The sequence below is a fragment of the Labeo rohita genome, chromosome 3, assembly GCF_022985175.1.
Source record: "Labeo rohita strain BAU-BD-2019 chromosome 3, IGBB_LRoh.1.0, whole genome shotgun sequence".
Lineage (NCBI taxonomy): Eukaryota > Metazoa > Chordata > Actinopteri > Cypriniformes > Cyprinidae > Labeo > Labeo rohita.
This window is the reverse complement of record NC_066871.1, coordinates 23,913,019-23,940,440: the sequence shown is the minus strand read 5'-3', so window position 1 is coordinate 23,940,440 and position 27,422 is coordinate 23,913,019. Positions and strand designations below refer to the sequence as shown.

Below are 27,422 nucleotides of genomic sequence, written 5' to 3'. Positions count from 1 at the left end.
ATCATGTGGCAGATAAAATTTGCAGCGTGCCAGCGGAGGATCTAGTGGAGAAATCAACACAAAATGAACACAACTGCACACAGAAGATTTATAACATATAGTTAAAGGTGCAATAGGAGATCTTGGAAAATGTTCACTTGATAGCACTGAAAGCGAAAGTTCAAATCGCCGTCCAAAGCCACGAACGTACAGATACACGTTGTGCACATGCGCAGTTGTCAATCTGCCGTAAAACTACCGTAATGTTCTAGTGGCCCTACAGCATCACATGTCATTAACCGTGATAACACTTTATAGTAAAGTATTACAATACCAGGAAGGAATATCAGTTTGTTGATGTTCGCCATCTTAGCCCTTGCTATAATACAAAAACAGCATGGGCGTCGGAACCATTGCATGCGGGTGGGACAGGACCCACCCACTTTTGAAGACCAATGATATCGGACCCACGCACTTTTACCATCTCTAATTTGGCGAATATGTCTGCGCACTTGTTAGAGCCCCATCAGTCAAATCCATTCCACAAGACGAATGCGCTAATGGATGAAGCTCTATGCTCATGCATGTGAACATGCAGCATCTGGGGTGGAGGAGTGGACGGAGCGGGCGCGGGCGCATCAGGCGCAATCATCAAACATATTTTAAAGGAAGCGGGGGGCACGGCCTGCTGCACTCCTCACAGCAAAGTAAACGAAGCATCTGAGCGTATCTGCTGCTCAGATACACCTAAGCCTACCCGATACTTTATTCAAACTTTTCGATTATTTCCTTTATTTTTATTTTTATTGAAAACAAATGCCTTTCCGATGCCAAATGAGATGTGAAAAAGCAAATGAACGATTTCGGCAACAGGCGGACGCGAACTCGGGTTGTTTGCATCAAAAAATACGAACTATTCGCTTAACCGCTTTGGCCACTGAGAACGTGGTTAAACTGCTCTCATTTCTAATGTTGTGACGTTAGTGGATAGAGGTAATATACATAATAAAAGGCACCAGACTATAGAAAATGGCATATACTCCAGTAATTTTTTGGGGGGAAGACCCACCCACATTTATTTTGCTTCCGACGCCCATGAGGTGGCTACACAGCATTTGACCACTAATTTACTGAATCATTTCAGGTTTAAGAAGCGTTTCAATATTGCATCAACTACTGATAAACACGTTTTTCAAATACATTAAAATGCACAAATTCACAAACTATATTTCTCATCTGATCCTTTTTCACCTAATATATTTACTTGAACTTATGGAAGCCCATTTCCACCACATTAAAAAATTCATTTTGCTCCCGGCTTCATAGACAGGGTTTAGTCTAAGCCAGGATTAGGCCATAGTTCAATTAATTTAAGTAGTTTTACAAACCTTAGAAGCCAAAAAAACATTAGTGGTGTGCATCTTGATACAAAACAAAGGCACTGATATATTTTAAGATCAGTCAGTGCAAGTTTCTTTTAGCTGAAACAGCTCAGACTTACATTTTAGTCAAGGGCGCTGCTTCATAAAACCAGTTTACCAAATAAGCCAGGCTTATTTCAGTTATTCTGACTTATTTTGAGCAAAAATCAATTGACAATAAGTCGGACTAACTGAAATTAGCCTGGTTTATTTGATAAACTTGTTTTATGAAACACCCCCAGGACCTTGTCTATGAAACTGGGAGGGAAATGTCAAAATTATGACTTTAAAAGTTGCAATTACAAGATAAAAAGTAGAAATTATGACTTATAAAGTCAAAATTATGAGATAAATCGAAATTGTGACTTATAAAGTCAATTATGACTTTTTGATAAAAAAAGTCGAAATTATGGTTTAAGACAAAGTTGACTTAATTTTCAGTCATAATTTCTACTTTTTAATCTTGTAATTATGACTTAAGGAAGTCATAATTTTGACTTTTTATCTCATAATTATGACTTATGTAAGTCATAATTTCGACTTTTATCCTAATTTTGGCTTTTAAAGTCATAATTTCAACTTTTTTCCTCTTAATTATGACACATGTCGTAATTTAGGTTTTATTAGTCATAATTTTGTATTTTTATCTCATGATTATGACTTAAAGTCATAATTTTGACTGAGTAAGTCATAATTTCAAAATTTTAACTCGTAATTATGACATGTCCATAATTTCGACTTTTTAAGGCATTAATTGTTTTCTTATGTGTTGTAAATGGGATTTCAGAGGTACCACTGAGGTTTTAAAATAAATATTTTAATCATTATAAGCATCACATTTGCTTGTTCATGGCTCTCTGACACTGGTTATGGTCACATGACATGGAGGTAAACAAATAAATATTTTAAATATTTTAGTAAATGACTTATTTTAATTTAACATTTTTATGATCTAATTTATTATTAGCCTTGATGAAATGGTGCCTTTCATCAAACTCATAAACCCCCTGCAGTTCCTTCACAAACCCTAGTTTGGGAAACCATGACAATATAAAGTTTAATGCACTTCATGTTGTTAATAACAATGAATGGAATATATTTTCTTAATCTTTGAATTTTATATCAATATAGCACAAGATTATCCTATTTAAATTAATATAATAAATGACAGATCAAACGTAATCTGAAAGTATTCCGATTATGTTATCTAAAATGTGTAATGTAATGGATTATTGACTAAAATTTTTGTCATGTAATTTAGAATCTGTAACAGATTACAATTTGTAAGTAATCTACCCAGATCTGCCCCTTAAAGATCGTATAACGTTCAGAGAATTTAATAGAAATGTTATCAAAATGTTCTTAGAACATATTTTGTTAACTGGGACTGTGCTTTTCTGCATCATGCTTTGATTCATACAAATGTATATTAATATTTCATTAATGAACGTCAATAGATATTTGTATATTGTAACATGCTGACCCCTTCCCCATCACATCTTGCAAATAGGCTACTTTTTGCCCGGGTTTATGGGGTGTCAGCCTCTTCTGCAGCTCACTGGATGTAAACATGCAACATATAAAGTTCCCAGGCCCTTTTAGAGAGTGACATTTTTGAAACTATATGTTATGTGAAGTTTACAATGTGTGTCGTGTATAGTGTAACAGTGGGTAAAAAGAAAATTAGCATTTGATCTGTGATCTGTAAACACTATTGATGCACACTGATGCAAGCCTCATGAAATGAAGAGTTGCTTAAAGCAAGCATTAACTTCAGACATTGTTCATTACACGCAGACACACACTCTCTCTCTCAATGGCAGAAGTGGAGAGCCCTCTATTATAAGGTCACTGCAGATCCAGCCATGAACGAAATGAAATATCTACTCCGTAAAAAGACAGATAAAGGGCAAATAAAACCAATTCTCCCGTTTACTCCCCTGAAGAGAGACTGTAGATATATCTGGTTCACTCATTCGGAAGACGGCTGGTGTCGTGCTGTTAAGCAGACAAGCTTTGAACTTTGTGTACGGATCATAAAACGTCTTTATAGAACATTACCATTATTTTTGACCATCGTCTAAATTAAGTGCTAATTTAGATTTCGATTAGAAGAGATTAATGAGCGGTAAACAATTTCAGTCAGGCAGCTTTATTAAGATGTTAAAAAGATGCTCATACAACATTTGTTTTCAGACAAAAATGCTTTATGATACTTTCAAACAAACATGTCAATGTATCTGAAAAGCAGTCTCGGCTAAAAATAAGAGTCAAATCTTCAAAAGTCATACTTTTTCCATGTAAAAAGAACTGAACTATACAGTATACGTTCACAATTAAAAGCAAGCGTTATACAATATGACTGACTACTCACAAATTGCAGTGTCATCAGGGTAAAAAGTACAAGGGCACAGTGGTGAACTCTCACTCACAATCAAACAAACGTAAAATTTCACTTAGGTGTTCTTATGGAATAAATCAGAACTTTATAGGAATGACACAAAATATGAACACCTGAAAATGCGAAACAGTCCATGTAACTAAATTAAGACATTCTTCTGTCAAGTTCATGTCATAGAAAAGAGCAGTCATCATGGCACGAACCTCATTAAATAAACAAGCTGAATCATCCTAGCTGATTTCACATAAGATGTAACAACTTTTTGCAGTGTAGAGGTATATATATTTCAGTGTAAAAGCAGTATGTTTAGTCAGTCAATTGCTTCAAGACAAGCATGAGACGTATATAAATATCACAGCAACATATGGATTCTATCCTGTATGTTTATGAATAGAAAACTTCATTAATGCAGTAACTTCAAACAGTGAGCTAAACTCATAATGGCACTCCAAATGTTTTGAAAGATATAAAATCAAGCATCTATCAGAGATTTACATATCTTTACGTTACTTTGTCAGCTCTATTGACATCTTCTGGATCTCTAGCTGTCCAGGGAGCCGCTGCCCTTATTCTTGTTGCGGCTGAGTGGGAAGGTGGATTTGCTCTGAGGTTGGGTCATTTTGCTGGCCAGATGGACAAAAGGCTCGATGAGCGATCGTCTGTCGGTCACAGAGACCTCCCACAGCCTGACCTTTTCCTGCCGTGCCCACTGTTGAGCCACCTCGCTGTCCACTCTTCTCTGATCCTGCAGGTCCAACTTGTTACCCACAACAACAATAGTCACCTGTGAGACAGAAAGAGAAAGCTACTTTACATTTTTTTCATGATGTCTACTGTTAGTAGTTTTTTGGCTTAAAGGGAACCTTGGGTATGACAACATGTATGGCTTAATATAATGTAAATGATGTCTCTTACTGAAAAGTGTAGTAGAAAACCCATTAAAGATATGTTATTTTTAAAAATCGTTTTATACATATTTTGCACTATGAGGGGTGTCATTATGACGTGAAACGGTTGCACTCGGTGAGCTACTGGACTTACCCGTTGCTATTTTTACAGCAGCACAACTTCGAAAATAAAATACTGATATGATGAGCACAGCTACTGAAATAGCTTACAGGTGGTGATGGATATAAACGTAGACTTAAACCAAATGCCGTACCATCGATTTTCCCCATAAGGAGTCTAAACACCCCCTGATATCAAGTGAAATCCACACTGAGAAACTCCTTCAGTGGCTGCGGCGTCATGACAAGCACCCGCATGTTTACATCCTGCCAGGATGGCATCTAGCGTTTCTTGTCTCTGCCATTTGTAAGCTCTTTCAGTAGTTGTGGTCTACTAAAAGCCTCAAGGCATCAGAACTAAAGCGGAGAGAACAAAGACGCAGGCCTTTAGGAAGTTTTATTTGTCCAGAGACATCTTCCCATTCTTTTCTCCTCTTCTTATCTCTAGGAAAGCAGTGAAGACTTACATCACTTCTTCTGGTCATGTTATTTTCCTTATGATTTTATGCTATAGTTCAAAATTTTGAGGTGGCAAAAAGGTTTTTACTGTTTTGCAAGAACTCTTATGTTTACCGAGGCTGTTTATTTGATCAAAAGTAAAACCGTAATATGAAATTTTAGCTAAATTTGAATGTTTTCTATTTGAATATGTTTTAAAATGTCATTTATTCCTGTGATGGCAAAGCTGTTTTTTCAGCATTATTACTCCAGTCTTCAGTTTTACACTAATATACTGATTTGCTATTTAAGAAATGTGTTTAAAGAACGTTTTTGATAATGTTAAAGGAACATTACTTCGTCATTTTGTAAATATTATGAAAATGTTACTTTTAAATGATCTTTAAACAGTCTGAAACAAATAGTAACATAAAAAAATGATGTTCCATTAATAATGTATCCAGAGTGTTTTTCACGACGCATCATCAGTCAGCCATATTGGTGGCACTGAACGTAAACAATGCCACTGAGCCAAACATAACTTGCAATAGATTATTGCTGCTGAAAATGGTCAATTATTGTCATGTTTTGGGCTGTACTAATCGGTCGGACCAGGAAAAACATTTGAAGTACTAAAGACTGCCAAAAGATATAACAAATAAAGGAGAAGAGCGTAAAAAACGGTCTGAGAAACAAAAGGCGTTTGTGGTTGACCAAACTGAACCAGGATTTCCAGGCCAAGAATCATTACAACATTTGTGTTTGTTCTTATCATTTCCAGACAGGGAGGTGAAATATTAGGCTAATATCTTAATACTGCTTGTACGTATCTTTACCACCCATTAACTTTAGTTTGTCAAAAATATTGCACCAAGTCCTTCTCTATATGTGACCCTGGACTACAAAAGCAGTCTTAAGTCGCTGGGGTATATTTGTAGCAATAGCCAAAAATACATTGTATGGGTCAAAATTACTGATTTTTCTTTTATGCCAAAAATCATTAAGAAATTAAGTAAAGATCATGTTCCATGAAGATATTTTGTAAATTTCCTACTGTAAATATATCAAAACGTAATTTTTGATTAGTAATATGCATTACTAAAAACTTAATTTGGAAAACTTTAAAGGCGATTTTCTCAATATTTTGATATTTTCGCACTCTCAGATTTCAAATACTGAAATAGATTTATCTCGGCCAAATATTGTTCTATCCTAACAAACCATATATCAATGGAAAGCTTATTTATTCAGCTTTCAAATGATGTATAAAGCTCAATTTTGAAAAACTGACACTTATGACTGGTTTTGTGGTCCAGGGTCACATATGATTAAGCAGCATAGAACAACTGATTCAGTAGTACATTAACCATGCAATCCATGCTGTTGTTTACATCTGAGTATTGCCAATATGGCCGTGTATCTGGGTAACTGACCAAATCGAGAAGTACAAACGAACAGCATTTATTTTAAATAGAAAACTTTCAACATTCTAAAAGTCTTCACTGTCAATTTTGTCTACCACAATACATTCCTGCTGAATGAAACCATTAATTTTAAAAAATCATATTGACCGCAAACGTTTGAACAGGTAGTTGCATAAGCACACAGACCTCTTTTTTATCACGGCAGCGGTCGATCTCTTTCTTCAGTGCCTCTACCCGTTTGAAGGACTCTTTGCTGTCGATGCTGTAGACGAGTACGAATCCGTCGGCGAAAGTGAAGTAGTGACGCGGAAACTCCTGACCATCACGCAGCCCTCGCGTGTCGTAAAACCGCACCTGTTCTCGGGTGCCGCGGTCCGTTTCCACAGACCCGATGTAAATATCCTCCAGTGTCTCCATGGTCTCTGAACCTGGCAGACGGGCACTATGTGAATCTGCACTGTTTATTTATTTGGGTTTGATAAATTGTTACTGTCAGGTATGTGCTGTCACAACACTCACCTACAACATGGTTGGCGTACAGTAACTGCTCCAGCACAGCTGTTTTTCCCACTGATCCCTGGCCACACACCACCACCTTGCAGCTCTTGCCCATGATCACTTACGACCGCTCAATCTTCATTAAAGTATCTCTAAATTAAAAATGTAAGGCAGATTGTAGTAGAAATCTGTTACTGTGCTATAATAATGCTTTATGGAAGAGTCGCATGAGCGCCGAACACACCGGTTTGCATAAACCAGCTGCGCCTTTACATGATCAGAGTGTATCGGATTACTGTACATTGAATCCTACATTGTATTCATCTTTAATAAATATCAAAATACGTTAATGGAAATAACCAAAGCAAACGTTTAAAGACAGACTGAACTCACCGTACTCTCTTCCTGTTTATGTCAGATTTCAGCCTTCGACGAAATTTGACACCAGCTCCGCTGAGCTGCAGTGTGCCGTCTTCAGTCCGGAGGACAGCAATGCAAGCCGAACATGCTAGATGCAGTCTAACCACGTTTCATATGTACAGTATAACAATCAATAAAATAAACTAATAATAAAAGTGAATGTCAAAATGATGCGTTGCTCAGTTCAGTATCCTACATTATATTTTTCTTCAGTGTCAAGCTTGGTGATGCATAGACCAAATACATTTAAAAACCACAGGGTTGCATGTGAAAAAAGCAACATACACTCAAAGTCAATATGGATCAACGTCGTTTAATAAAGAAACAGAAATTATATTGTACAAACACATTCTGGAGAACATTAAAGAGCGTATTCAATACAAAACTTCAATGAAAACGCACACAAGCAAAAACACAAAGGCCTATATAAGCAAAATAAACTAATAATTCTATTAAAAATTATAAATGCATCTAATCAAGAAATGCTAGATGCCATCCTGGCAGGATGTAAACATGCAGGCGCTTGTCATGACACCGCAGCCACTGAAGGAGTATATCTTTTATATTGCATCTAAAAATATTATTTCAAAACAATTACCTATAAATAAATGAAAAATAAATCAAATCAGGTGAAAAAGTTGACAAGTAGGAGGAAAGTAGATTAAAATGCTCAGGAATTTGCCACATTTCTTTATTTGTTATCAATACTGTCATTATCCATGTTAGACATGATGTAGTCTATAGAGGGTTTGCACTTACGTCACGTTTGGTCAGCTTCCTGGATGCGCTGTCATACTGGCGATACTCGGTTAACAACAGCATGGACTGCACGATTAATGTACTATTGAATAATTTGTTCTGCTAATTTATGCTGTCTAAACCACAGAAAGAACATGTGGAAGCTGCTAAATCATATAGTGAAGAATTTAGTAAGCAGGAAAGGGTGCAATATTTTGACAAACTAAAGTTATTAGGTGGTAAATATATGTACAAGCAGTATTAATTAAGATATTAGGCTAATACTTCACCTACCTGACTGGAAATGATGAGAACAAACACAAATGTTGTCAAGATTCTTGCCCTGGAAATCCTGGTTCAGTTTGGCCAACCACAAACACCTTTTGTTTTTGCACACTTCTCCTTGATTTGTTTTAACTTTTGGCAGTCTTTAGTACTCCAAATGTTTTCCTGGTCTGACCTATTAGTAAAGGTCAAAACATGACAATAATTGACCATTTTCAGCAGCAATAATCAGCGAAATATGCAAGTTTTGTTCGGTTCATTTGCATTGTTCACGTTCAGTGCTGCCAGTATGGCCGACTGATGAACAACACTCTATACAAAATCATATATATTATATATATACATACATATATGTACATCTCAAGTGCAGAGGTTGTGAAGAAGCACTGGTTGCATCTTCTCAACGAATACGCCTCCTTAACTGAACATAATTTGAATAATGGCATTTTGTCTATTTTTACTAAATTGATTGATTGAATGAATGGTTCAGTGATTCAGATATACATAATTTAACTTTTAAGGCAGGGGTCACCACACTCGGTCCTGGAGGGCCGGTGTCCTACAGAGTTTAGCTCCAACATTAATCAAACACACCTGAGCCAGCTAATCAAAGTTATAATAGGTATACTCGAAACTTCCATGCAGATGTGTTGAGGCAAGCTGAAGCTAAACTCTGCAGGACACCGGCCCTCAAGGATCAAGTTTGGTGACCCCAAAGGCAAAAGTTTACCAACACAGAACAACATACCTTGTGCCTAGGCCTATCAATATCATCTTATAAAATAAAAAAGCTGTAAAATGTGTGTAAACATTTTAATTATTTTACTTTTCTTATGTTAATTTCTATCTTTTGATTATATTTTCTGCTGTATTTTTAAACCATTTTTTAAAAATAGTGTACTACACCAGAGGTGCCCAAACTCTGCCCTGGAGGGCCACTGTCCTGCAGCTTCTCGCTCCAACTTACCTCAACACACCTGCCGCCAAGTTTCTATTATGACTAGTAAAACTTAATTAGCTGGTTCAGGTGTGTTTAATTGAGGTTGAAACCAAACTCTGCAGGACACCAGCCCTCCAGGACCAAGTTTGGGCACCACTGTATCATTGTACTATACCAGGGGTGTCAAACTCAGTTCCTGGAGGCCCACACCCTGCAGATTTTTGTTTCAACCTTGCTCTAACACACAATCTATGCAGTTTTCAGTTAAGCCTGAAGGACTTGATTAGTTGGATCAGGTGTGGTTAATTAGCGTTGCATCTAAACTCTGCAGGACACCAGCCCTCCAGGACCGAGTTTGGGCACCACTGTATTATTGTACTATACTATGCCGCATATACAGCCACACAAAAAGACGGTAATTTGTTGCCACCTACTGGTGTAACACAACCTCACCTGCGATGACTGAACGAATCTTCAAAAGCGAACTGATTCAAAAGATTCGTCACGGGAAATGAATCAAATTCCCTACCATAGTATTTAAATAAATACTTTTAGTTGTTTCACATATGTATAATAGTCACTGATGTTCAGAGAGACGCGTGTGCAGTCTCTATAGTTTGAAAACAACGTAAAGCCGTTCATTTGAACTCACTAGGTCTAGTAGCAAACTGCTCTGCGTTGAACTTCAGTGCACTTTTATTTCTTAAAACTCTTTGTCCACACTTATCTTTTGGTAAGTTCTCGTATCCGTTGACCTACTATGGGCATATTGCGCACGGCTGCGGAAGGCGGAGCTGAAGGCAGTATGAAAGGCTCACATGCCTCGTTTCATCCTCCGCCTCTCTACAGCAAAATGGCGACTGTTGACTACGACTCGTCCGCGGATCCAGAGATGGACTTAACCAGCGACGAGGAGTTAGAGAGGTACCCGAAAAAAGCGATCGCTTTAATTTGATGCCGGTCGGTCCGTTCGTGAGGCAGCTGGGCTTCAGGGAAGCCTTGATCGGGCTCACGGTTGTATAAAGACCCTGAGATCGTGATTGCCGCATAACTTGAAAATCAAGGGGTGTCTATGGCCTAGTGTGCCAGGCAGCTGTTTTAGTGTTGGGGTGCCTTGCGATTAACCTGGCTTTGTCCTTAAATATTTCAAATGAGCTTTGACCTTTTAAAGCGATGATTAAGCGTGTCATGCATCGTGTTATTACGACAGCTGTGCTGTATGCCGTGACACAGTTTTAGGATGAGAATTAGGTTGAAGGCAGCGTGACATCATTGCTCTTAAGAGCACAATGCAGGTACGCTTAAACCTGCACACATGACAGCCGAAACATCTAGTTATTCATCGATGACGCATTGTTACATTAAATATATCAAACAATAATTGTTACTGATCGATATCCTTAGTAGGTGACTACAATGAAAAAACACACATGCTTATAGAGGAAATGACGTTCTGTCCCTGCGGGTCTCCTATACAACGTAACATTTGCAGGCCACTTCTTTTGACACTTGATTGTGTGTTTTGTCCAAGTTGGAACGTGAACAGATTCGCAGCTTTTTAAAATGTATCTCTTAAAGGGACCGTTCACCGCAAAAGATGTACATTCTGACATCGTTCACACACCTGGATTACTCATTTAGGTCACGTTAAGGAGAATGACAACCTCAAATACAGTTCTACTTTTATTGTAAAGTATTACAAGTGAAGATAGTGAATGAGGCTGCAAGTCACGCATCTGAAGCTGTCTGACATCTTGCTTTGATGACCGAATTTTAAATTTGAGGCACTGTCTCTTTAAATGCATATGCGCTCCGATTATATTTATTCAGTGTTTGTCTAATTAAAGTCAAGATGTGAATTTAAACCCCGAAGTATTTTATATACCACGGCTATATATAAGAAGTCGTTCACTTCTGGAACTTTCTGTTTGACTGAAGTTTCTGTGGGCGGACGCAGGCATGACGTGAACTTGCAGGTTGACTAGCAACTATCGGATACCGAACTGTAATTGGATGCGGGAAAAGTTAACCTCGTGTCTGACATAACTTTCCTCATGTGAAGTGTAGTTAGAGTATTATCTGTCAGAGTCACACACTCCTGTAATGTTACAGTACAAGCCTGATGTACCTGGTGAGATTTAATTGCTTTACTTGAACATTCTGATATAATTTGTCTGCTGTTGTTTTAGTAGATTTATTTAGAGTACATAGGAAACCATAACTAAATGTCAGTTGGACTATCAGTGCAACAGTCAGGGTCTGGAAGTAAAAATCCCATCCGTTTCCTCCTCAAAAAAATTAATTTTTAATGATAACATGCGTTCCTCTGAGGTATGAGGTCAAAATTGCTTTTGTTAAAGCCATCGGATGGCTTTATTTGTGTGTTTTTTAAATCAGGTTCAACAGTGGACTTCTTAGTGACAAACTAAATTATCCCTGATTCTGCAGAGTAATCTCCACCAATCAGAGAATTTAATTTAAAAGCTGTTAAAGGAGAAGTTCATTTCCAGAATAAAAATTTCCTGATAATCTACTCGCCCCCACGTCATCCAAGATGTTTGTGTCTTTATTTCTTCAGTCGTTGTTTTCAAAGTTTTTTTTTTTTTTTTTTAAAGGAAACATTCCAGAATTTCTCTCTGTATAGTGGACTTCAATGGGGATCAATGGGTTGAAGGTCCAAATTGCAGTTTCAGTGCAGCTTCAAAGAGCCCTACATGATCCCACCTGAGAAATAAGGGTCTTATTTAGCGACACAATCGGGCCATTTTCTTAAAAAAAAAAAAAATAATTGTATGCTTTTTAACCACTAATGCTTGGCTTCATGCATTACGTAATCATGTTGGAAAGGAGACGGAAGTACCGACCCAGTGTACAAAGCAAACATGGAAAGAAGTCAAACCGCCTGTACAAAAAAAGGCAAAACAACGATGTCTGGCAATTTTTAAGTTGAAGGAACCACAGTACACAGACAAAGATCTAACCATGCGTGACGCATTGCGGAGCTATTGCAAGACGAGCATTTGTGGTTAAAATGCATACATTTTAATTTTTTTTAATTTTTTTTTATTTTATATAAAGAAAATCATCAATCATTTCTCTAGATAAGACCCTTATTCCTCAGCTGGGATCGTGTAGAGCCCTTTGAAGCTGCACTGCAACTGCAATTTGGACCTTCAACCCATTGGCCACCATTGAAATCCACTATATGGAGAAAAATCCTGAGATGGTTTCCTCAAAGGAAAAAAAAGACATGAACATCTTGGCTGACATGGTTGTGAGTACTTCTCCTTTAAGTACACAGTCCTTGTATCTTTTTTTTTTTGTCAGATTTTTCAAATGTTTTGCTTCAGTTGAAAGTTTGTATTGTGATTCACCTCATAGTAGGTTGGTATGGTGCATGGTTTAAGGTAAGAAAAATGATTGGGAAAACAACTTCCTCAGTAAGGCACACGAGTGCACTTTATAGGAAACACCTTTTATGCTTTACTAATGATTCATTCCACTACATCATTTCCTGGTTTTGGTGGTCAGATTAACTGGTGGGTGTGATTGTGACGTCATGCTGTAGGTATGAATAATGCCCTATATTTGCATGACCACACAGGTGGCACAGGACAAACACATCACTACAGCTGCTCTCTGTCAGTGGAGAGTGTGAGGTTGAACGTTGGTGTGCGATTAAGTAGGCTCAGCTGTTGAATGGTGTGTAAAATCCTTCAAGAATATTCTAGAGATTTCATTAGTGTGATGTGTACGCAGGTTTTAAAGAAGTAAATAACATGCTGACTTGCCCTGCAATTGTGACAGGGGTGTGAGTAATTAAGTTTGTTGTTTGTCTCATTTGTGTCAGTGTGTCTTTATAGTCAGTGATTTGCAAATAAAAGTTGAACATGATCTCACTGGGCTTTTGGTCAGCTTGACCTGAAACCAGGGTGAAGATGATCAAGAGAGTCACTCAGGATTCACTAGAAAGGCTCTTAATGTCATTATGAAATGAAAAAGGTGTTTTCTAAATGCATGTGGATTTTGTAATCTGTAATCCAAAGCTGTGTTCAGATTTTCTGAGGCAGTAACATAGGAAGCTGAAATGCACAGCTTTATCCCATTTTGCCGTCTCCACTAGTCTTAAAACTCAACGAGGTGTGTAGACCAGCCGTATATTGCTATTTTCCGCTCTACTCTTGCTTCGCAACAACACAGTCTTGTTTCTACAAAGCCATTCAGCATGCTTTGTACAAACAACATTGCACGTGTTTACATTTTACTTGGCATGAGGAAGCTGCACGAAGTCTGATCTGAGGTGCGTTTCCCCTACAACGATGTAACTCACTGATTAACCGTCATAGAGTGATGTATTGTTGTGGAAACAGAACCGCTAATCACGACGCATCTCTGTAGTTTGAACCATATTTGTTCAACCATATAGTGTCATTGTTAATGATGTCACACCCATGTGGTGGAGTAATAACTTCTGCTAATTAACTGATTGTATATATTTAATAGAGCTGGACGATATGACCTAAAAGTCAAATAGTTAATTAACTGAAAGTTTTACCTCGATTATGATTAATGAACTTCATATATATATATATATATATATATATATCACTATAGTATACTATAACTATATAACTATAGTTCTATAGTTAAGAATCTCACTCCCGATCGCTGTTGCAGCGTCGGTGCATACAAATCAGTGCCGGAGAATTAAAGCGAAAGTGATGAAAACGAGTAAGTAAATGAAGGCGGCACAAACAAAAGACTGTTACGTGATCTTACGCAAGCACTCCAAGGTGCGAATATTTTCATAACAACATGAGCCGCTTATAATTAAAAAAAAAAAAATTGAAATAAAGTTATCAACAACTAAAATAGTAATCAAGCGCTGCTTTATGTTTTGTATATCTAGCATATCATTGTTTCGGTTTCTCCTTTTGAAGGACGAATATATGGTATTAAAGGGGTCATTGGATGCCCATTTTCCACAAGTTGATATGATTCTTTAGGGTCTTAATGAAAAGTCTATAATATACTTTGGTTAAAAATTCTCAGTGGTTGTGTAAAACAACACCCTTTTTACCTTGCCAAAATCAGCTCTGCAAAAATCATCTCATTCTCGTCGAGGCTGCTTTAAAGGGGTCATCGGATGCTAAGTTCACTTTTACAAGTTGTTTGAACATTAATGTGTGTTGGCAGTGTATGTACAAATCTACCTTATAATGATAAAAATCCATGCAGTGGTTTTTAATTAATCTGTAAAAATAATATCCCCTTTTTCAAATCGAGCTGTTCTCAGATGCCTGTCATTGTGGTGTCACACCCACAGAGGCCGCTCCCACGATAGTTGATTGACATGAGCGTTTTACCTCAGATCAGCTGTCAGAGTCCGTCCTCTTTGTTTCAATGCCAGCGCAGGGATGTAAGTTAGACAAGAATATCTCAGATTGAGCGATTGAGGTGTTGTGTGTTGGCTGGGAATCGATTTAAAAAAGAATAGATTCCGAGGCATTTGAAATCGAGAGTTGATTCCAAAGTTTGGAATCCAGGGGAGTCGACTGCTCATTCAGAGCCGTTTTCAGTTCAACAAAGCTTATCTATGGATGCCTCTTAAACAGAAGGCTGCATCATACAAAGGCTGCATATCTCGGCTGCTAAGTCATCAAACGTCGCTGAATGTCAATTCACAAAAATAAACTGAATGAAAACGAGTCAGCAGTGAGCTCATCTGACTTTGAGGATGCAGCCTTCCAATTGAGAAGCACCCATCAATTTGCGTCTTGCTCACTAATAGTGATTAGCAGTCTGATTCGTTTGCACGAAAAGGTTCTTTCGGATATATTGTTTTAATGAACCAGTTCAAAAAATGATTCGGAAGTTATTTTATGGTGGAACTGGCTTATGTTGTCCATGGTTTTAAGCGCTTCACGACAGAATAGATCATTATGTGATCGAGGGTCTTGATCGTATTTCCATCTTAAATAAATGTTTGTTTTTTTTAACCTTTCTATCAGCCAACGATAACACTGAAATAAACTTGTAGTTATCTTACTATTTATCCTTTTTCCTCACAATTCTGAAAAAAATCCAAATTAAAAGAAATAAACCCAGAACTGTGAGATATAAACTATCACTTTGACTTTTTCTCTAATGTTCCAAATTGCTTAAAATAATAATCCAGCTTTGCATGTTTTACTTTTGCTTTCTGTTTTGTAGCTTTAGTAATGGTCATTGTGTAAGCCACATGATTTTTTTTATTTATTTTCCCCCCACAAAAATGCTTCTCTTTAAACAAAAAAAAAAATCTTCATGCTGTCATAAAATATGTAGATATAAAGGGCTTGTGCTGCCCTCGTTACCCACAGTTCCGCTGTGCTCTGAATCCTCAGAGGAATAAAGTTAACCAACTCTACAGATGGCTTTTACTGTTGCAGAACAGCCCCACTCTTATGATTTACTCTTCAATGTAGATGGGTGAAGTTAAAGCTGGTAATGTGACACTTGTTTTCTAGTTGTCTTTGAATGTATACCGCCGTGTGTTGTTTCCCAGAAAGCACTTCATCCCACCTGATGCCATACATCTGTGTGCTGTTTGACTGATTTAAAACAGACACCTGGTAGTGGAGGATCTATGTTTAGCAACCTAATCTAACTCTGTACACTTCCCCCAGACACCTATAGTTCAGAACACAATGGATGAATTAAATACACACACACACACACACACACACACACACACGTTCACTGACCTTGATGGGCTCCTGGCTGTGTTAAGATTGTGTGTTGGAGTATTTATTACACCGGTGCGGGCAGGTATTCTGGTGTTTGAGTCCTGACAGTGCATCCGTTTCTTTAGTGGCCTCACGTCTTTGAAATGTGATATGCATATGCCAGCAATGTTTTCTGATCTGTATCGTCTGGTTTTTCTGAGGACTTCTGCCATATCCATGTCCCAGAGTACAAAGAGGATGTTCAGTTTTTGAGCTGCTAAATCTCACCAAGTTATCTAACAGCTGGTCTGATCTTCTGTTTCTGGACGCTCATTTCCATTTTTGTTTGTGTGTTGATTCTGTAGGGAAGCTGAAGGCTTCAAAGAGCAGGGAAATGCATACTATGTCAAGAAGGAATACGCAGAAGCATTCAACTTCTACACCAAGGCCATCGGTAAGAACTCTTAAAAGTGTACTTTGCTGTCTATTTGGTTTATTTGTTTTCCCAGCTTTCTGTAGGCATTTTCTGCATTTGTGGTGTTGGTTTGTTCCTACACACTTTGTGAATCACATACTGCCCTCATATTAGACTCCGTATTCACTCATAAGCGCACGGTTTCTCTCATCTCCACATGTTTTCCTCGAAGCCTGTAACACAATTTCCGCAATAGAGTTTGTTATAGCAACCACTTGTTTTAGAAATGTTTTGGTGACCTTTTTCTTTCCACTGTTGTTTCTCTTTCTGATTACTGAAGTCTCTGTCTACATCTTTTATGTACTTTCAACAGACCTGTGCCCGAAAAATGCCAGTTACTACGGCAACCGTGCAGCCACATTGATGATGTTGAGTCGCTACCGAGAGGCGCTGGAGGACTCCCAGCAGGCCGTGCGACTAGATGACACCTTCATGAAGGTGGGCCGTTTTGACGATCTGAGCATTTCCAAAATTCGCAAAAAGGTTCCAGCTGGTTCAGTGCTTCAACTATTCGTATCCCAAACTGTGGTTCACGAGGGAACTGCGGGGGGTTTGTGAATTGATAAAAGCGAGTAATTATTTAAATCTTAGTATTTAAATCATTTTAAAATAGTCAAAATACTGAAAAAGATTCAATATTTGTTTAAAAGCCTATTTTATCATATTTAATGCACAGTGTATCCACTTTTCCAGGGGCGCTACTGTAAAAAAGAACGTGGGTACAACTTCTGGTGAAGCGTCAGACGTAGTATACCAATGGTATTTTGTGTGCTAATTAGCTCTTAGAGTTTTTTAGACCATTGTTTACTTTGTAAAGATTCTGATAAATAATATTCCTTAATTTATTATTGGTAGTAATACTGTCATTACTTTAAGTAATCCATTTCTGTTGCAGTTTCTTTAAGTTAAACTGAACTTTTTCTCTGTTTGTATATACTATGATGGCTTTTCTCAAAAGAAATGGTAAAACGCTCATGCAGTGGTTCTCAGAGCAATTCTTGAGATCGTTTTTGTTCATGTACTCGTATATTGAGGCGGCAGAGACGCTATGTTTGTAGTAAACGAAACTTTGCGTCTGTGCCGCTCATTCACATAGAGATATGCAGAACATGTAGGATTCATATTTAAATTTTTTTACAGCTTAATATTCACACACTATTCCATATCACCTTTTGATTTAAGTGTTCTGATTTACTTATTGATTTATCCATCCAAAATTTTGCAAGTCTGATGTATCAAATATGATACTCCAAAAGTCCATTCCATATCAAAATATTTTTTGACCATTTTTTCACATTTCAGGCATTACAGGGTTAATCTCAGGGGGTGCTTGACGTAAATAATGTATGTTAAAGTGTTTTGGCTGTCAAAAAAGGCTTGGACCTCGTGCACTGATAAAATGCATACTTTGAATGCGATGCACATCGCTTCAGGTACAAGTGTCTGTTAAATGTGTAAATGTAGTTTGCATTCTTTTGAGTGTTTTAAATTGTATCTCACTAATCATTACCGCTTTGATCCACAGGGTCACATGCGTGAAGGCAAGTGCCACCTGCTGCTTGGCAATGCTATGGCAGCCAGCCGCTGCTTCCAGAAGGTTCTAGAGCTGGAACCGGACAACAGTCAGGCGCAGCAGGAGGTACATTGACTATTAATACCATACACAGTTATGTCTCATTGCAGGCGTCCATAATCGCCTCTGAACTTATGGCATGTGTCATTCATAAAGTCACTGACCTCTTGTGTTTTTTGCAGCTGAAGAATGCAGAGTCCATCCTGGAGTTTGAGCGAATGGCTGAGATCAGCTTTGAGAAGCGAGACTTCAGGATGGTAAGCATGTCTGGCATTACTCTTCTAGCTTACTCTTGTAGATTAATCTGTATATCAAGAATCTGATATACAGATGAATATGAGTATGTTTCTCTCTGTAGGTGGTGTTCTGTATGGATCGGGCATTAGAGTCCGCATCTGCATGTCACAGGTTCAAGGTGTTGAAAGCTGAGTGTCTGGCTCTGCTGGGACGCTACCCAGAGGCCCAATCTGTTGCCAGGTAACAACACTACAGCGTTATGGGAAAATAAATAAATTAAAATATATAATATATATATATTATAATACAGTGCTGCGAGTTTATTATTTGTCATTGTATTTTAGAATATTCTCTTCTGTAGCCTTCAGTTTTGACAGTGCACACAAAAAAAAAAAAAACAAAGCTGTATGTAAATTTTATTGGTCAGTTTCCATCATCTCAAACCGCATATTAATTTGCCTGGCTAATATATTGGTCTGTCACTTCACTTTTTTCGTGAAGAGTCTCATTCATGAAAGATGGCACTGAAGACTGGAGTGACGGCTGCTTAAAATTCAGCTTTGCCGTCACAATTACACATTTTAAAATTACATTTTAAAAAAGTTTTTGAACAGTACGATTTTTTTTTTTTTTTCTGCTCACCAAGCCTGCATTTATTTGATCCAAAGTTTTTTTTTTTTTTTTTTTTTTTTTTTTGGTTGTTTTTTTTTTTTTCAGGTTTCTTTGATGAATAGAAAGTTCAGAAGAACAGCATTTATCTGAAAAAGAAATCCTCACTTTTGATCAATTTACAGCATCCCTGCTAAATAAGTGTACATTTTCTTTCTATTCATCAAAGAATCCTGAGAGAGAAAAAAAAAAAACAGAAAAAGGAAAAAATCTACTTTTTTATATTGATGCTAATAATAATTTAAGAATGCTTCTTGAACAGCAAATCAGCATATTAGTATGATTTCTGAAGGATCATGTGACAGTAAATTTAAAAAACATTTTGAAATCTATTCAGATAAAGTTGTTTTAAATAGTAAAAATATTCAAAATTGTACTGTTTTTGCTTTACTTTGGATCGAATAAATGCAGGCTTGGTGAGCAGAAGAAACCTCTTTCAAAAAAAACATTAAAAATCTTACTGTTTGACTGATCACAGTAAGACAATAATTTGTTTTCATTGTATTCACTATTTTTATTGTATTTTTGTTCATACAAATGCATTCGTGGTGAGCATAAGAGACAGGAAAAAATGTCTTGATTGGTAGTGTATGTGTGGACAATGTCTGTAAATATTTTTTTTTGCCATACTGATAAATTGATCAACCTGCTTGTTCAGCCAAACAGAAGTCTTAAACTTCAGACTGCACATTTTCTATATATTATAGCCATTATATTTGCTATTGCCCACATTGTTTTCATCGTCTATTGAAAAATCCATATCAGTTGACCACTAATGCATATTTTGTATCTCACTCTTTTTGCATCTTCAGCGACATATTGCGGATGGATTCCACAAATGGCGATGCCCTGTATGTGCGGGGATTATGTCTGTACTATGAAGACTGCATCGATAAGGCTGTGCAGTTTTTCATTCAGGCGCTGCGCATGGCACCGGACCATGAGAAGGCCCGTCTGGCCTGCAGAGTAAGTTTAATTGATTTGCATTATAGGTATACAAATTAAAGGTATAGTTCACCAAGAAATGAAAATTTGCCTAAATTTAACTCCCCCTCAGGCCATCTAAGATGTAGATGAGTTTGTTTTTCTTATCAAAACCGATTTACCTTTACGTAACTTGCTCATCAATGGATCCTCAGCAGTGAATGGGTGCCGTCAGAATGAGTCCAAACAAACATCACAATAATTCACAAGTAATCCACACGACTGAAGCGACAAGCTGCGTGTTTGTAAGAAACAAACCCATCATTAATGCATTTTAACTTTAAACCCTTGCTTCTGGCCAAAACATGACTCTGTAGTCAATAATAATGCTTTCTCCAGTGAAAAGTCCATCCCCTGTTGTCCTCTCACATCAATATCAACAGATGTATTACTTTTTAAGTGTGTTGTCTGTATCACTAGAGATTTTATGGAAACTTGTGTTTTAGCCAGAAGCAACTGTTTGAATGTAATAACGTTTTAATGATTAATTTATTACAAACACCCAAATTTTTGCTTTCCAAGACTTTAGTTGATGAACTGGAGTGGTGTGGATTACTTGTGGAATTTCTCCTAATCTGTTGATGTGAAAAAAAAAAAAAAAAAAAAAAAAAAAATCTACATCTTGTATGGCCTGAGGCTAAGTAAATTTTCAGCAAACTGAACTCTTCTTTTAAACAGTTTTAGTACAGTGTCTGTAAAATGTCTAATTATGTCTCTGTTATAGAATGCTAAAGCCCTCAAGGCGAAGAAAGAGGAAGGAAACAAAGCATTTAAAGAGGGCAGCTTTGAGGAGGCATATGACCTCTACTCAGAGGCCTTGACCATCGACCCAAACAACATCAAAACCAACGCCAAGCTGTACTGTAACCGAGCCACCGTCGGATCCAAGGTCAGCATGCTCCTTGTTTTGGTGTTACACTTCTGTAGACATTGTTTGAATGTATTAGCAGTATTGCAGTGGCTCACAGAGCCAAACGATAGACCTTTTTCCTGTTCTGAAACCAAGTCGCATGTGTCCGTCTCATTTTAGTCATCGTTTGGCACTAACGCATGATGTTTCTCTCTCTTTTCCTTGTGCCTTCAGTTAAACAAACTTGAGCAGGCCATTGAGGACTGCACAAAGGCTATTAAACTGGATGAGACCTACATTAAAGCCTACTTGAGAAGAGCCCAATGGTACGTTTGAGTTTCGACACACTTTAAACAAATCTGAAACTTCATTTCTCGTTTAACTAGTTCATTTTGCACTGTAGTTACATGGACACAGAGCAGTATGAAGAGGCTGTCAGAGACTATGAGAAGGTTTACCAAACAGAGAAGACTAAAGGTACGTGTGTCTTGAATGTGCATTAAAATGCTTAATTTCCCTTAAAGGTGTGGCAAATCTCATTTTGTCTGTGGTGTTTTTTCAGAACATAAGAACCTATTGAAGAACGCTCAGTTAGAGCTGAAGAAAAGCAAGAGGAAAGATTATTACAAGGTCCTTGGTGTGGATAAAAACGCCACGGAAGATGAAATCAAAAAGGCCTACCGTAAACGAGCCTTGATGCACCACCCAGGTACATATTTCACTGAATACAGATATCCAGTCTATATCTGCAGATTCCCCAGAAGTCTGATCTATCTGCAGTTTTTGGAAATCCAGTGTATAATTCCTCAAGGTTTTTTTTTTTTTGTTTTGTTTTTTTTCCCCCCTGATTCTCTAACACATTCTCTTTTATGTTTTTTCACAGACCGGCACAGCGGAGCGAGTGCTGAAGTGCAGAAAGAAGAAGAAAAGAAATTTAAGGAGGTCGGCGAGGCCTTCACTGTGCTCTCTGACCCCAAGAAGAAGTCCCGCTATGACAGCGGCCACGACCTGGAGGATGACGACATGAACATGGGTCTGTCTCCTTCAAACTTTCAGGCTCTTTTTCTCTTTCTGTTAATACATTAAGTTCTTGAATAAGGGTTTTGTGTTTTATTACTTAGTACTGTCTTATAACTGAAGCTTACATAAAGGCTAAAAATATTAGATCTTTGTGTGGTGACTAATTACTTTTTCTCTTTTTATTTGCTGTTTTTCAGACTTTGATGCCAACAACATCTTCAAAGCTTTCTTTGGTGGCCCTGGTGGGTTTAGTTTTGAAGGTAATTCATGTAAGGCACACCTTTATTTACCTTTATTTATCATAATCATCCATTAATTGCATGTTCAAACTGTTCAATAAACCATTGAATTACAGTACTGTTCAAAAGTTTGGGATCAGTGTGATTGTTTTAAAAAGTCTCTAATGCGCACTGAAGAAGCACTTATTTGATCAAAAATATAGTAATGACAGTAATGTTGTAAAATATTATTGCAATTTAAAATAGTTTTCTATTTGAATATTATGTAATTTATTCCTGTCATGCTGAATTTCTAGTCTTCAATGTCAAATGATCTTTCAGAAATCTTTCTGATATGCTGATTTGGTGCTTAAAGGAGAAGTTCACTTCCAGAACAAAAAAATTACAGATAATTTACTCCCCTTGTCATCCAAGATGTTCATGTCTTTCTTTTTTCAGTCATATAGAAATAGTTTCTTGAGGAAAACATTTCAGGATTTCTCTCCATGTGGTGCCCCTGAGTTTGAACTTCCAAAATGTAGTTTAAATGCAGCTTCAAAGGGCTCCAAACGATCCCAGTCGAGGAAGAAAGGTCTTATCTAGTGAAACGATCGGTTATTTTCTAAAAAATAAATAAATAAATGAATACATAAATTACAATTTATATGCTGTTTTACATCAAATGCTCATCTTGTCTGGCTCTGCGCTGTGCATGCGTAGTCTGTGCACCTCCGGTTCAATACAGTTAGGGTATGTTTAAAAACTCCCATCTCATTTTCTCCTCCAATGTCAAAATCGTCCTACATCACTGTTTTACCTGTTTTTGTAAATGCCGTTTGATCTTCTTTCCATGTTTATTTTGTAAACACTGGGTTGGTACTTCTGCAGCGTTGAAGGACTATTTTGAAGTTGGAGGAGAAAATGAGATGGCAGTTTTTCAACCTACCCTAATTGTATTGACCCAGATTACACAGAATATCCATGCATTTTGGAGAGCTAGACAAGATGAGCATTTGGGGCTTAAAAAAATGTATATAAATTGTAATTTTATTTATTTATTTTTGAAAATAACCTATCGTTTCGTTAGATAAGACCCTTCTTCCTTGGCTGGGATCATTTAGAGCCCTTTGAAGCTGCATTTAAACTACTTTTTGGAAGTTCAAACTCAGGTGCACCATTGAAGTCCATTATATGGACCGAAATCCTGAAATATTTTCCTGAAAGAAGTAAGACATGAACATCTTGAATGACAAGGGGGTGAGTAAATTGTCTGAATTTTTTTTTTTTTTTTTTTTTTTCTGGAGGTGAACTACTCCTTTAAGAAAAAAAAAATTATAATCAGTGTTGAAAATTTGCACTGTTTAATATTTTTGTGGAAACCATGATACTTTTTTACAGGATTCTTTTAAAGTTAGTTTAAAATAACAGCATTTTTATGAAATGGAAATCTTTCGTAATGGAATAAATGTCCTTTTGATCAATTTATAGATCCTTGCTTTTTGAAACAATCTCACTGAACACAAACTTTTAATTGGATGTGTACATATAAAATTAAAGGGATAGTTCACCCAAAAATGAAAATTGTCATTAATTATTCTCCCTCATGTCTTTCCAAACCTGTAGGACCTTTATTCTTTTTCAGAACACAAATAAAAGTATTTTTGATGAAATCCAAGAGCTTTTGTCCCCTGCGTAGACAGCAACACAACTGCCACGTTCAAGACCCAGAAAGGTAGTAAGGACATCGATAAAATAGTCCATGTGACATCAGTGGTTCAACCTTAATTTTATAAAGCTAAGAATACTTTGTGTGCAAAGAAAACAAAATTACCACTTTTAACAATTTCCCTCTTCTGTGTTAGTCTTCAACATGCGTTCATGACCGTATCACACACTTAATAAAATTACGGTTGAACCACTGATGTCACATAGACTATTTTAACAATGTCTTTCTGGGTCTTGAAGTTGGGCCTTCTGAAGATGAACGAAGGACTTAAGGATTTGTAACGACATGAGGGTGAGTCATTAAAGGAGAAGTTCACTTCCAGAACAAAAATATACAGATAATTTACTCACCCCTTTGTCATCCAAAATGTTCATGTCTGTTTTTTTTTTTTGTTTTTTTTCTTTCTTCAATCGTAAGGATTTCTGGATTTTTCTCCATATACCGAACTTTTAATGTTGTCCAAAATGCAAAGGGCTCTAAACGATCCTAGCTGAGGAAGAAGGGTCTTATCTAGTGAAACGATTTATATACTTTAACCTCAAACTCTCGTCTGCCTGAACTGTTTTTTTTGGTTCATGACAGTTAGGGTTAGTCGAAAAACTCCCATCTTATTTTCAACATCGCTGCAGAAGTACCGACCCAGTGTTTACAAAGTGAACTTGCAAAGAATGACAATTTTGAAGTTTGAGAAGAAAATGAGATGGGAGTTTTTCCAACCTACCCTAACTGTCTTGAACTGGGAAAAAACAAGATTTCAGGCAGATGAGACAAGACGAGCATTTGAGGTTTAAAAGTGTATACAAACTGTAATTGGTTATTTTCTTAAAGGGGTCATCGGATGCTAAGTTCACTTTTTCATGTTGTTTGAGCATTAATGTGTGTTGGCGGTGTATGTACAGATCTACCCTATAATGATACAAATGCATGCAGTGGTTTTTCTTTATTATTTATTATTATTATTTATTTATTTATAATAATTTATAATTATTTATTTATTATGTAATTAATCTGTAAAAATAATATCCCCTTTTTCAAATCGAGCCGTTCTCAGATGCCTGTCGTTGTGGCATCACACCCACAGAGGCCACTCCCACGATAGCTGATTGACATGAGCTCTTACCTCAGACCAGCTGTAACAGTCCAGTAACTTTCCATGTTTTGATGCCGGAGCAGGGATGTAAATTAGACAAGAATATCTCCGATTGAGCGACTGAGGTGTTGTGTTGCTGGATGTAATAATGAACGTAGTGGTCATCTTTTACTCCCGACATCTGAGCAGCTAAAGATGCAGTAGATTACGTTTGTTTGTGAATGGAATGCGCCTCCCGATCTACATATATCTGTCTATGTTTGCGCGAATCATTCATGATCCAGCTTCACTTACAGCAGAAGTGAGCATAAGGGGTTTTTTATGAATCTTTGCGATCGCCTTTCCTTATAATGTGGTAGTTAGGAAGTTTAGCGGCTAAACGCTGCTAAATGCTGCTAAAGTAAACAAGATCGACATCTTTCCACAGAGAGAAGAGAGGGGTGGGGCGAGCAGAGCTCATTTGCATTTAAAGGAACAACCCCTTAGAATGAGATGATTTTTGCTGAGCTCATTTTGACAAGGTAAAAAAGGTGTTGTTTTACAAAACCATTGAGAATTTTTAATCAAAGTATATTATAGACTTTTCATTAAGACCCTAAAGAATCATATCAACTTGGAAAATGGGCATCCGATGACCCCCAAAAAATCGTTTCACTAGATAAGACCCTTCTTCCTCGGTTTAGAGCCCTTTGAAGCTGCATTTAAACTGCATTTTGGACGTTTGAACTCGCTGGCACCGTAGAAGTCCATTATATGGGGAGAATTCCTGAAATGTTTTCCTCAAAAAACATAATTTCTTCACAACTGAAGAAAGAATGACATGAACATCTTGGATGGCAACGGGAGAGTACATCTGTCAATTTTTGTTCTGAAAGTGAACTAACCCTTTAATGACAGAATTATCATTTTTGGATGAACCGTCCCTTTAAGACAACTGTAAACAGCTGTTGTGATGTTGTAGCTCATTTGTGATTCATAATATTCTCTTCAGTTTCTGATTCTTTTATTCTTTTCAGTGTCAGTCATGTTTTTTTCCTGTCTTTTTCTTTTTGTGCTGCAGCATCTGGACCTGGAAATTTTTTCTTCCAGTTTGGCTAACTTGGCAACGTTCAGCATGTATGCAGTAGTTTCACAACCTCTGAATTCCCCTGAACCGGACTACTCCCCTCCATCCCTGCTCTCTGATGTACTACATTCTGGTGTAATGGGCTTTCGGGCCCCACAGTTGGACCTGCGTCTGTGCCATTGACTTGTTTTACTGCTTACGCACAAAGACAACAACGGCAGGGGCATGACCATTCTGTACCAGAAAAACATGATGCATTGCACAGTTTTCTCTCTCTGATCTGTGTCCTTTTTTTGCTCTTGTATTCCAGTTTTAGTTTTATTGTTCTGTTTTGTTTTTTTTTTAAATCCACTCTATCGAATGTACCCCGAATGCATTGTCATTTTTGCTTTCCTTTTCAAAATCAACTACAGTTTGAGTTGATGTTTGGGGGATCACAAGAAGGTGCTACATGCAAATCTGCTGAATTCTCCCTGAAACTGCATAGGAGTACTTACAACTCTAATCTCATTTAGACGGCCTCTATCCCAAGCATATTACTGATCGTAAAATGGTCCACATTGTCCAAATCCAGTAACGTCAGAAAAAACGCGGGTTAGTACAGAAATTCATAACTGCTAGTGCCGTATAGATTGTTTAAACATGTACAGTCAGAATTCACACAGATATTATATTTATGCGACATTGCAGACCATTTTAAAGACCTCAGCAAACTATTACGTGAATGCAGCGCCTCATGCCAAATCTCACCGTAAGAATAACGCTGGTTCTCGATTTGGGCACGCGAGTGGATTGTCGGACTACTGCATACAAAGGTTCAGAGAGAGCGAGTTCGAGCACCCGTTGACCACGTCCCTCTCTGTAAGATTCATTTGTCGATGTTGCCATTCAACCCCTTGCTGCATTGTACATTTTACTGGAATGTAAAGTGTTTCTTTGTGTTGATAGTTTATGACTGTTTAATTTTTTTTAACTACAAAATACACTCACTTTTTTGATATGTATATTTATTGTAAATTCGCTGGATGTGAGCTTTGAATGGATGGATGATCTTTAAATACACTAGGATCTACACTCTTAAAGGTTAAACCCAGGGAGAGACTATGTTTGGCCAGCACTCTTATTAACTTGTGAATTAAAGAGCCTCCGGAGGGAGCGATGTCAGAGGAGCTGATTGATCTGGTTATTTGTGGGCTTGATACCATTGACTCCACAGTTCGTGTAATATGGATCTATGTAAATTGCAGGCATGATCA

The 27,422-nt window shown here is 37.3% G+C and overlaps 2 protein-coding genes across 3 annotated transcripts; one reads left to right on the top strand and one right to left on the bottom strand.

Annotated features, from left to right (window-relative positions):
- Positions 1-4,009: 4,009 nt before the first annotated feature.
- On the bottom strand, positions 4,010-7,654 carry nkiras2 (NFKB inhibitor interacting Ras-like 2). The gene is made up of 4 exons (XM_051106822.1): positions 7,562-7,654; positions 7,190-7,320; positions 6,857-7,098; positions 4,010-4,585 (listed from the first exon to the last, which is right to left on the bottom strand). Exons 2-4 carry the CDS (start codon positions 7,281-7,283, stop codon positions 4,343-4,345), a joined length of 579 nt encoding a protein of 192 aa, XP_050962779.1. The 5' UTR covers positions 7,284-7,320; positions 7,562-7,654; the 3' UTR covers positions 4,010-4,342.
- Positions 7,655-10,231: 2,577 nt separating this feature from the next.
- On the top strand, positions 10,232-27,330 carry dnajc7 (DnaJ (Hsp40) homolog, subfamily C, member 7). 2 transcript variants are annotated; one of them, XM_051105941.1, is made up of 14 exons: positions 10,232-10,475; positions 16,624-16,712; positions 17,047-17,171; positions 18,259-18,372; positions 18,489-18,563; positions 18,665-18,783; positions 20,025-20,178; positions 20,921-21,085; positions 21,281-21,372; positions 21,450-21,523; positions 21,609-21,755; positions 21,930-22,079; positions 22,264-22,326; positions 26,161-27,330. In XM_051105941.1, exons 1-14 carry the CDS (start codon positions 10,312-10,314, stop codon positions 26,196-26,198), a joined length of 1,569 nt encoding a protein of 522 aa, XP_050961898.1. In that variant the 5' UTR covers positions 10,232-10,311; the 3' UTR covers positions 26,199-27,330. The 2 variants fall into 2 exon arrangements, with proteins under 2 accessions (XP_050961898.1, XP_050961897.1); XM_051105940.1 differs by having other exon boundaries at positions 22,264-22,335.
- The last annotated feature ends 92 nt before the right edge of the window (positions 27,331-27,422 follow it).